The sequence below is a fragment of the Lycium ferocissimum genome, chromosome 3, assembly GCF_029784015.1.
Source record: "Lycium ferocissimum isolate CSIRO_LF1 chromosome 3, AGI_CSIRO_Lferr_CH_V1, whole genome shotgun sequence".
NCBI classification, from domain to species: domain Eukaryota; kingdom Viridiplantae; phylum Streptophyta; class Magnoliopsida; order Solanales; family Solanaceae; genus Lycium; species Lycium ferocissimum.
Window position 1 is genome coordinate 62,542,059 of NC_081344.1, and position 12,608 is coordinate 62,554,666.

The 12,608-nt window shown below is 36.0% G+C and overlaps 1 protein-coding gene across 1 annotated transcript; it reads right to left on the minus strand.

Annotated features, from left to right (window-relative positions):
• Nucleotides 1-4,780: 4,780 nt before the first annotated feature.
• Nucleotides 4,781-7,818, minus strand: LOC132050357 (putative pentatricopeptide repeat-containing protein At1g12700, mitochondrial). The gene has a single exon (XM_059441592.1). It carries the CDS (start codon nucleotides 7,713-7,715, stop codon nucleotides 5,940-5,942), a length of 1,776 nt encoding a protein of 591 aa, XP_059297575.1. The 5' UTR covers nucleotides 7,716-7,818; the 3' UTR covers nucleotides 4,781-5,939.
• Between the last annotated feature and the right edge of the window lie 4,790 nt (nucleotides 7,819-12,608).

The following is a 12,608-nucleotide window of genomic DNA, read 5'->3' on the forward strand; positions in this document are numbered from 1 at the left end:
TCAAAATTATATAAAAAATAGAGCTATAAAGATATTGCAAATTTTGAGAGATATTCTTATGAAAAACTTACATGTATATTGTAGAATTCAATCTTTCATTTAGTTCCTATCAGACATACAGTTACATTTCAAATATTTCGATAACCTTAACTATTATTAATTATATTTCAAGTATCTCGATAGTTCGCAGTTCTTGATAGAAAGAATCAAACGGTCTAACAAAACGAGATCCCCAACAAGTCTAGTTAATTAATGTGAGTCTATAACCTTAACTATTAATTAGTTTTAATTAATATAAATTAAGTGCTCTTAAATTCTCTCATTCTTGATATAGTTATCTAAAAAAGCTCGATTATTCTTCTTTGTCATTTTTCTAAGTTATTTTCAAATCATTATCAAATTACATATTTGAATTTATGTAAAAAAATACTATAAGTTACAATAATTAATAATTTAAAAGGCATATGAAAAAATATGTTCCAAGAATAATGTTGTACAAAGGGGTCAATTTTATTATGTTCAACCAAAGAATATGTCCGTTTTTGTGCGATTAAAAATATAAATTAATTATCAAAAAATTGTCATGCTAATAATTAATTTAAAAATTATCCCTATATTGTATAAGAAAGAAATATTTTTATAACAGCATAATTAGGTGCCTTTTAATTTTGTGTCACAAGTAGCATCTAATGAAAAATATAGGGGATAAAAATAGCACATTTAAAGAATAATAAAGGGGTCGTATTTGTACTTTAATTAATACAATTAAGACTTTTAATAGTCCTAAATGAACTTGTACACGACTATAATTCAACTTGTACACGACTGTCTCCTCCAGTCGTCTTCTTCACATTTCCCCAAATTTCCTTTTTAGGTTTCTAGGAGCAAAGCTTTTACAGAGCAAAATTTTCAAGCCTCTAGGTCGTCTCTTTCATAGTCTTTCATTCTTTCCTCAAGATAGAAAGAGAAAGCCATTCAAGGTCGAAAATAAACCCTCCATCTATATCTCTTCTCTGCCATCCGAAACTCAACACAACCTTGTATTCTTGGTTTATCCGAAACATGAAGCAACAAATATAAGATAAAAGTACTATAAATTGAAGGTATGTCATTTTTCTTATCTTAAATCTGTTTTATTTTTAATTTTGAGAAATCAAAATCTTAAATTTTTCCCCCAAATTTGTTGATAGACACCAGTCAAAATATCCGTATGTGATTGACCGTATCCGGAACGTTTGTCGTTCCGGCACCCGCACCCGTCCGTATCCGGGACGGGGACGGCACCCAAAATGGCGAGTCCGTGTAACTTAGAACAGAACTCCTGTGATTTGCCAGTAAATTTGCAGGTGATACTGTCCCAAAGGATAATAATAACCCCTCTAGTACCACTAGCCTCTAGTTGTGCATACTTCACCCACCTATTAGCCTATATCTATTTAATAATATCCCTTATGTCACTTTCCAGCTTAGATTCTTGAAGACAGTATACATCTGCCCTCCATTTGCTCATCATATTTTTTATTTTCGGCCTCTTTCTATAATCATTAAGGCCGCTCACATTCCATGATACTATGTTAACCTTCATTGATTTGGTTAATAAAGCATCCCCCCCCCCCCCCCCCACTTCTTGTACCGAAACTGACAAAATTACTGCCCGGTTCCAGATTCTTCAGTTCTTTAGAACCCTTGCCTTTTGCAGTCACTGGAACAATAGCAACAGCCTTTTCTTTCACATCTTGTCGCTTCCCATCAATTTTCATAAATAATTCCAGTGCCGCTTTCTCGCAGCCCTGAAAATGAACACCAAATTCCTCACTCATTCTGATAATATGTTGTTTGATCCAAATAGGGATCCCTTGGTCTGAACCCGAGAGAACTGCATGATCGGTTGAGTTTAACGGAATAACATCCTCAATAGTTAAATCTCCTTCTTCCTCCAATTGTAGATTCTCCTCTGCTAATGCCAACAGTGGTTGAGAGTCATCTATTTGGATAATCGACATATCATCATCATCTTATTGTTCATCATGGTTCCCCCTTTGGTATTGCAAGGCAGGAAAAGAATTGGGTGGTGATGGATTTTTGTTATTGAGGGTCTGGGCAATTTTGGGGACTGAGGGAAAATTCTGGTTGGTGGGTGAAGATTTGAGTGGTGCGACTATGGAAGGTATAGAAGAAGATGAAGAAGTGAATTTTGTCGCCTCTTACTGCGAGAAAGATTCGAGAAATTTGGAAGCGGTCGTCTTCAGTTCGAGCAGCACTGGATTGACATGAAATTGGGGCCTAATTGTTTGCAGATTTTGAGTCTCATGTGACAGAGCACGTGTTTCATAAAATAAACCCTCCTGCTTATCTGGTTCCTCTATTTGTGAAAAGGCCTCAAAACGATTTGGGCCTAAAGAAATTTTTGGGCCTGAAATTTTGTTCATCAGAGGAAAATCACGTGGGGGACTCACATGCTTCCTTTTTGAATTCGAAATCTCCTCTACAGCTGTCTCCTCTGACAAAACCCTCCATATCTTCTGGGTAAAAGAGGATTTGCCTCTTTCACTGTTGTCTTCTCCGATGGAGTAAACCAACGGAATTTCAGCCCAGATCTGGATAGTGAAGTTCAGACCTTCGTTTTTTATCGTCACCTCCTTCGGAATACTGCAACCATCTCCCCTGATTTTGACCCTAGCCCATTTGAGGTGATTCCGTAGCTGCGTTTCCTCTTCAGTTTCAATCCATCCACCACAATGATCACCAAGTTTTTTGAACGTCTTCAGCGACCAGAGATGTAAAGGAACACCTACAAATCTTACCCAAACAGAGTTTGCTCTAGCAGAAGATTGAACAGCCCCCGATGTCGGGCTCCACCAATTCATTGTTGCTGGGTATCTCCGCCAATACCAGGACCCTTTAATAACTTGTTCAGCATTTGCTTTGGAGGCAAATTCAAGGAGGAAAGAGTGATTCCCCATTTCGTAAATGTTTAACCCATGGGCTTGTTTCCAAAGGGATTGTGACCAGCTTCTAATATCCTTCAGGGTTGGAAACTCAGAGTTGCTAGCATTGAATACACACACCAAACTTCTGTTAAGGACTTCATTGTGCTTTGCTACCTCATCAATGCTAACTACTTTGTTCTTTTCCTTGACTGGTCTCGCCTCCACCTGGATATGAGAATCATTAAACTCTCAGCCAGACCATTTAATACCTCTGATTGCCTCAGCAAAAGGTAGATTTTCTTCGATAAACCTAGGAGCACAAGCTGAGTTGACAGAGGACTGGGCATTAATGAATCTGGCCATCTTATTTGCTATGTCTTTCCACCCCAAATTGAAAGCCAGTTTAGGAACTATGATTACTGATCTTCTTCTCCCTCGTAAGCTAACAATACTGATATATCTGCCAGATTTGTTGAAGTTCCTTGAGCAGAAAGTTTTCGAAAAACTATCTTTTCTCTTCCATCTCTTGACTAAATTCCCTTTAGTCTATGAGGCTTCCATCATGACTCGAGTTAAACAATCCAGAGTCGTCTTGTTGAATGTTGCTCTTCTGATATATTCCTTGCCTCTTTCAGTCCAGTCGAACCATACCTCGGCTGCATCAAAGGATCTATAAACATCATAAGATTTGAAACCTACTGCAAAATATATGGTGTTATCCATCTAGAAATGTAGATTCTGAGAAGGGTAATAAGAGAAAGAAAGAAAGGAAAGATTCCGATGATCAGAAGGATCACCGGAGGATGGACGAAGTGTCCAGGATGGACACTAGAAAGTTTTCTTGAAATAAGTGCCTGGAAGTATGTAATTATAGCTTCCCCCTTTTCACGTACTTGGGATTTTTTCTGAATACCAGTAATTTATCAGTCCCAAATCAGCCTTATTTTATAATGCTTCTGCTCACATGGCCAAGAACAAAATGCAACAAAAAAGATATGGTTATGAAATTCATGCAAATCAAGTATACTTTATTACATTAATGAAGGTGGAAAAAAATCACAGCTGACATTCAAATGATTATAGAGACGAGTTAAATTTTCTGATAGAACATGATCACATTGAAAAACTAAACAGAGAAGTAATTAGATGTATGTTACTCCTATCTAATAGTGTCCACAGGATTCAATATTCCGTGGACAACTACGACGAAGCTACACATGGAGAGATCATGGATAGCTCAACGGCGTCTGCATCCATCTCTCTAACTAAAGTCGCCAGCATTATAACACAGTCCCTTTTCCCTCAAACTCTTAAACTAACAAGTAGAGTATACACTTAAAAGTTAAAATCCATGATCTAAAATATAGAGACAAACAAGTACAGTAGAAAATCGCAAACAGATTTCTACGTCTTCAAAAAAAAAAAAAAAATCCCTTACCTCCATCTTCTAAGTTGGTGGAAAATGACGATATGAAGTACGACCCATTTCGAATAGCAATGGCAATTTCCCGAAGGACAAATGAACACAAGACAATATTATTGTTCTATGAAAATGCCAATCCTGTAAGCATCCAGTAATCTTGCATCATATATAAATCTTAAAAAATACATTCTTAACTAATTCAAATATGATGTTAACTGTTCACCTATAGTATACTCTATCAATTTCGAACAAGTTCTAATCGAATTTCAGGAAAATCACAGTTATTCATATTATATGGTTCAGGGATGAAAAGATTTCAGGAATAACCAAGATTCTAGAAATATAAAAAAAGTCCCCAATAAGAAACGATACTAATTGAAGATAACTAAGTGCACTGAAAATGATGTCCATAGCTTACAATGTGTACACATAAGGGAACTCACATTATTGATCATATAAAGTATGCAGTAGATCTGATTTCTAAGATAAAGAAGAGTGGAAAAACAATCAACATATCCAAAGTGATGTACCTCCTTAATAAGCCTGCCTGGAAAGCTGAAGATATTGCACTGGATGTCATTTCTTTTGCAGAGATAAAAGGAAATTGTGCCTTAGTGATAGTATAGCCGAATAAACCAAGGGAAACAATTTTTTTTTTTTTTTTGATAAGGCAAAGTTTTATTAATAAAGTACCAAAATGGTTCAAAGCAGTACATGACTAAGCATCCCCAACAGACAAATCTATGTATTCCCACCCAACAGATATAAGAAATCCAAGTATTGATCCATATTCTCTATTGTGCTACTATTACACCAGAACTATAAATTATGCAAAACATTTGTTCTTCACTACAGATATGTCACTTCTCTCCCTTCAAACGGGCACTGTTTCTTCCATATTCGTTTCATATTTGTGGCGACTCTTTTGGCTTTGCCAGCTTTCCAGTAAGCAAGTGATCATCTGGGCCATGACCCAAGAAACACCTGCAATATTTAGAAAGAGCTCCCAACATTGTTTAGAAAAGCTACAGTGAAGTGGTAAATGTTCCACGGTTTCTTGATCTTTTTCAGATAGATAACACCTATTGCATAAAGAAAAATCCCTTCTTTGCAAATTGTTTAGAGTTAGACATGCTTCCTTTGCTGCTATCCAACCAAAGCAGGCTGCCTTAATAGGAGCTTTAGTCTTCCAAATCATCTTCCAAGACCATTTTGGTACACTATGGCCAACCTGTTGAAGTAACTGTAGCAACTTTTAACTGAAAATCTTTTATCCTTGCTGCTGACCCAAATCAAGTTGTCCGCTCTATTCTGATCAATTGTCACTGGTTCTAACAGTTGAAGCAACTGACAATAACTATCTATTTCCCAATCATTCAGATTTCTCCTGACAACTATCTCCTACCCTAAATTTGAGACGAATTCTGAAATGTATCCCTCTTTATTCAGAGAACATCTAATCAGGGCCGGAAATCTGATCATAAGACTTTCATTTCCAAACCAAGAGTCTATCCAAAATTTTATCCTGGCCGCATTGCCCAAATCTACTCTACTGTATTGTAGAAATTCATCCCATAGCCCACTATTCACTTTTTATTTTCTGGTATCATGTCAAGGACAGAAGGATTCTCCTTTACAACGTTTACCAATAACCCAGCTGTAGCTGCATCAAATGAGAAGCCCCTACCAGTCATTTCCTTCATAAAAGTTGTCATTTCACTAATTTTGCTACACCTTAGATATCCTCGCACAAAAACATTGTATGTAACATAGTCTGGCAAACAACCGTTGTCCTCCATTTTTCTAAGCATATCTTTAGCTTCATCCAAAAACCCGTCAAGACAAAATGCATTTATCATTGTATTGTATGTTCTCGCATTCGGAAGCAATCCCATTAAAGGAAGCTTCTCAAAAATAGCATGAGCTTTGTGGAGTTTACCATTTTTGCACAATCCATTAATGACAACATTATAAAATTCAATGCTAGTACATTCTATCTTTCTTTCCAACTTATTAAAGAGCGACATAGCTTCTTCAACAAGTCCATGCTTAAAATATCCATTGAGCAAAGTGCCATGAGTGTATCTATCAGGTATGGACCCTGCAGATAGCATCTCGGCATAAATTTTTTCTGCATCGCCAATTCTTCCAACTCCAAAAAGACCTTGCAAGATAGTATTGTAGGTAATAGTATTAGGCTTTGATCCCCTTTGAGAAATTTCATGGAACAATTGCATGGCCTCAACCACTTGCTTTTCCTTACTGTATCCATTTATAAGTATGTTATAGCTAATAATGTTAGGCTCAATATTCTTATCAATCATGATATCAAAAATTCTCCTTGCTCTATCCAGTTGACCACGCAAACAATATCCATCCATTATCACATTGTAGGTGATTATATCAGGCTCTACACCTTTAGCAGTCATGTGTCTCATTACTTCCTCGGCATCTTCAACATTTCCTTCTTTGCATAATCCGTCTATCACTATGTTGAAGGTGCACACATCTGGATAAATATTATGGTTCACCATCTCGGAGAACAAAATCTTAACCTTTTCCCACTGACCAAGCCTACACAAACCGTCAATTAATGAACTATATGTGACTATGTCCGGAGGAATACCTTTCTGCTTCATCTCGTTCAAAAGGTTGATAGCAGCATCTAAGTTTATATCTTTACAAAGGGCATCTATAACAATGTTGTAGTTAAATATGTCGGGCTTAGTGTTTCCATCTTCCATTAACCGGAGCAAACTTAGAATTTTCTGAGTATGGCCCCTTTTGCTGAGCCCATTCATGACGGTTGCATACATGACTTCATTAGGCTCACAAATCTTCTCTCTCACCAATATTTTGAACAAGTCAACCGCCTCTTTGACCTTATTTTCAGCAAAGAATCCTCTAATTAGAGTGGTAAAAGTGACAACATCAAATGGAATGCCATTCTTCAAGTAAATGGGTAACACTGAAAACCCACAATCAGCACGATGCATCAGGCAGTAACTGTTAATGACGATATTTAAGATGAATCCATTAATTGGGATACCCAATTTTTTTAATTCTCTGAAAAGAGAAATGACAGCAGAGTAATGCTTCATATTGAGCATAGTCTTAAATAATTGACAGAAGACGGGAACTGAAGGAAGATGCTTCATTCTAACCATTTGATGGAAGAGAGTAACAGCATCATCTAAACACTTAACTTTCTCAAAAGTGATAAGTTTAGCCTTTACTGAAATGGATTTATTAGTATGGCATGAAGAATAAGGTCTTGTTGAACAAGGATTAAGGGAAATATGAAAGAAAGAAAAGAAGGGAACAATACCATTGCGAGGGCAACACAGAAAAACTCTCCTCATCTTCGATGGCTAAGAAATCTCTCTCAGTGAATTTCTGTGTGCCCTAATTTTGTTAGTGAGATGAGACTAAACTAAAGTAGTGAAGTGGAATAATAACCGGGTCTTTTTGGTTGGGTTAAATGGGCAATATGTACCTGAGTTATATAAGTTTAATATTAAAAAATAAGGGACATTCGCACAAATGTCCCTATTTCAGGGTGGTCTTTAATTTTTGTCCCTCAAAATTTATGGTTTTATAATATTTGGCCTTCAACATTTTGGCGCAACATCCAAAGATTTATCAACCCCTAATTATTAAGTGAGATCGCGACGTTAAATTTACAGTTTTAACTATGTAGATTATATGTATCGTAAAAATGCCTCAAATTCCGGTTCCAAATTTGATTTGAATTAAATAATTTCATCAAAATGGAAGTTAAAATATTAAAAGGCAAAAATTTCAACACTCAACATAATCTAAATAAACGGCATAATTTTATATTTCGCTTGGCATATTTTACGTTTAAGGGATATTCATATTTCCAGGGTGGTCTTTAATCATAACAACCACACGACATTATCGCATATTTTACGTTTAACTTCAAGATACGATACGCAAAACTTTCAACACACAACATAATCTGAAAAATACTAGTACAAAACGTATGCCGCATAACTTAATTCCTACATAATTTATGCCAAGCGAGGCAAAAGTTTAGTTTTCAAAGATAAAAATATTACAGAAATTATGCCAAGCGAAGCAAGTCTGGATATTTTGATAAAAAATAATAGCATGGGTAAAAATTAAAGACCACAGATATGAGAGGCAAAATTTAAAGACCAATGCGTTTTGAAGGGAAATCTGTGCAAAAACTTGAAAAAATAAGGTTTTAATATGACATGAGATGCCAAATAGGACAAAAGGGATTGCTTAGATGGTAAGCATCATTGCTAAGCACCATTCACCTCCAACACGAAGGTTGTGGGTTCGAATCACTAAGGGACCAAAAAAAGGGAGCTCCGGAAGGAGTTTAAAAAGAAAAGATGCTCACTAGGAGAGAATAAGGCTTTTGTGATTATTTTTTTTTTTTTTTAAAATAGTGATATTTGAATGATTTTAGAGAGTAACAACATCATCCAAACACTTTGACATTCTCAAAATTGCTATTTACCCCAAATTTACCTTTTACTGAAATGGATGTACTACTATGGGTTGAAGAATAAGGTCTGATTATAGTAGCAAAGGAAGAGATAAAAGGAATAATGCCATTGGAAGAGACTCTCGTCATCCTCTTTACTGAATTTCAGGAAATTCTTCAACGGATATGAAAGTCGGTGGGCCCTGATTTTGTATGCAAGTTGTTTAGCCTTACTTTCGAGTACTTTGGCCATTTATTGCGTAGATTGCCATTTTAATAAACCGGTTTTTAATTTTTGCCCCTCAAATTATTGGTCTTTAATTTTGCCCATCGGCTAAAAAAGTGGCTGAAAATATCCCGAAATTTTGGATTTGAATCTCAGCTCAGTAAAAAAAAAAAAAGATTTGCAAGGCAAGATTTCGCGAAAGTTCTATCTTATAAGGCAAAATTTAGTTATACCTTATAAGGCAAAAATTAAAGTTATGCCTTTAACGCATAACTTTTGTATTTTTAAGTTATGCCTTAAAGCATAACCGGCATAGCAAAACTTTTGTCTTGCGATTCTTTTTATTTTATTTTTTGACTGAGGTGGGATTCGTATCTTGAACTTCAGAGTATTTTCGACCACGCAAAAATTAAAAACCACTGCAAACAGTTTTTGAATTCCTATACACATAGAGAGAAAATGTACAGGAAGGTGAGAGGATGATGTAAGGAAGCTAAGCACCCCCAAGGTGCTACAAATAATAAATTACTCATATAAGGAAACTTGGTGGGTTTCCACATTTAAATTACTCTTAATTTAAGTGTATTTTATTGTGTTTGAAGTGACTACACTAAAATTGTCTAGAGGTTTTAGAAATGAAGCAAAAAATAGCACTTGCCATTTGTTGCATTGCTTTCAAATCTTTAGTTTCTGGTGTGACCGTGATAGCTTATTCTGCAAACACATAAACAAATTTCATATCATGTAATAAAATGTCGCGCAATCTAACTACATATCTAGCTCCAGGGGACATTAGAGATAGCACCTCTTAAGGCTTTGTAAGCTGCTTGAATATGGAACCTTCCATTTCTGCTCAACTGAGGACAATTCACGAGAACCTGCCAGTATTTCCTCATCTATTAGGACTCATTTCATTCAACAACAATCAAGCCTACCTATCATCCTTTGGAGAAATAGAAAAACCGAATACAACAGTTCCAAAGGGTAATAAAGGAAGAAAAGAGCTCACTCTCAACAGTGAAAAATCATTTCTTGAATTCCCAGGCACAAAAGAAAACATTTTAATACCCAAGTCCCATATGTCGTCATCAATGGTACTCCCAAAGGGTTTTCCCCTACTCAGAAAGGTCCAAGGCAAGGTACTGATCCTCTCTCACCATATCTATAAAAGGTTGCTGAACTTAATTGATTGAAACTTGGAAAGCATAAATGGATAAGTTCAAATAAAACCCTTTACCTTTCATCAGGAACAGAATAATTCAGAAGATAATAAAGAAAGATGACAAATTGGAATCTCACATTTATTTGAAAGACAGTAATACTTATTTTAGATGGGTAGTTTCCAAAACATAATCGGTTCCAAATCCAAATAAAAGAAAAAGATCACCATGATAGTGACTATCAGAATAAAAAAAACTGTCTAATTAGATGAAACATACAACAGGCAGAATTTCCCCTTTTTAAAATCCATAAGCTAAAATAAAGAAACAGAAAAACAAAAACAAAAAAATACAGTTGCAAACAGATTACTAGGTTTTCGAAAAAAAAAAAACCAGTTCCCTCCATCTTCTAATTTAGTTGACAATGATTATACAGAATACAACCCTTTCGAGTTCCAACGACAATTGGTCAAAGGACCGGTGAACCATTTTTTTTAAATCAAAAGGTAAAAATATTATTAATAAGTGCCAAGTAGGTACCAAGAGGAGTACATCAGAGAGTACAAAAGATCTAACAATGAGTCAATATCAGATACAACATTCTTCCTACACCAGTTGTGTAGTGCTCGTTGTCCCCTAATGAAGACTGCTCGTACCAGCTGCTTAGAGCAAGTTTAATACATCCTGGCATTGACCCATTGAACACCAAAAATAATACGAAACATTGTTCAGATCTCTCTACTGAAGGTGCTGTGAAGCAGTAGATGATTTACTAATTCATTGGCACTTTCACACAGACAGCATCTGCCCCACAAAACAAGCTCAGTGAGTAGCGATCCAAGTGAAACAGGTGGCTCTTGGTGGTGCAATTGTCATCCAAATTGTTCTCGATGGCCAATCCTTTTGAATGCCTCCCATACTCCCCAAAGTTTTTAGAAGTTTAGAACGAGTTCCCCAAAACATGTGGCTCTCGGGGGTGGAATTGTCTTCCGTATTCCCAAAAAGATTTTTATAACATACTCTGACAATAAACTTGCCATCTTTCTGAAATTTCCACCACAGTGAGTAGGCAACCTGATACAAAACTTGCCGTCTTTATTACAATCATGAATGAGAAACAAAACATTACAGCTGAAATTCAAAAGATTCTAGAGACGAGGTTAATTTTTTAATAGACATGATCACATTGATAAACTAAAGAGAGAAGTATTTAGATATATGTTTTTTTTTTTCAAACTGGTAAATTTGAAGGTCAAGTAATTAGATATATGTTACTCCTATTTTATAGTGTCCGCAGGATTCGATATTTTCATAGACAACAAAATATCTTTAATGATAGCTATGACAAAGCTACACATGCAGACATGATCATAGAACAATTTCAAAATTCAAAAACTAATACAGAAAAGCAAAAAGGTCCCATCACCAACTCTAAAAGCCAGTCAAGAAGAAGCTGATGTCTTTTAGAAGTGGTTGATACCTCATTCTCTAATAATTGCAGCAGTTGATTTAAGAACCATTAAGTCAATACTAAGAGATATTTAATTTAACAGGAAAGCAAAAGAGCGCAGAAGAAGAAAACAAGTTGATAACTGGTCGATGTATTGATTGATCACAGAAGAAATCTAATAAGCGCAGCCACCACCCCTCAGATATGTAGCAGTAGAGTGCTTTTTCTTTCATCTTTTAAGTTCTTAGTGTAGCACATGCAAAGGAATCAAGATATCTCCAGGAGAAAACTCGAGGAAAAGAAAGAAACTAACTCAGGTTTAATCGAGAGATTAGCTCAAAGAATATAAGAGAGAGATTGAGATCTGTATATTTCATTGAATGAATCTAATCAGAGTTACAATGCGTATTTATACAAGATGGAATTGAATCAACTGAATGGAATGGTTACAATGCATTGCAGCTAACTAACAGAACTGTAACCAACTCCTAACTAACTTTCAGATGGTATCTAGAATATCAATGTTGCACAAGTTCTATTTCAACTTTAGAAAATCACAAAAATTCATACTATATATTTTAGAGAGCCAGTTCGGATTCATGCCAGGGCGCTCAACTATAGAAGCTATTCATGTTGTGAGGAGATTGGTGGAGCAGTATAGGGAGAGGAAGAAGGACTTAACCTAAAGGCACGTTCTACAAACTGGTGGTTAGACCGACTTTGTTGTACGGAGCGGAGCGTTGGCTAGTCAAGAACTCTCACGTTCAGAAGATGAAAGTTGCGGAAATAAAAATGCTGCACTGGATGTGTGGGCACACTAGGAGAGATAGGATTAGGAATGAAGATATCCGGGACAAGGTGGGAGTTGCCTTAGTGGAGGACAAGATGGGAAGCGAGGGCCGAGATGATTTGGCGGGGTGAAGGAGACCCAAAGGCGGA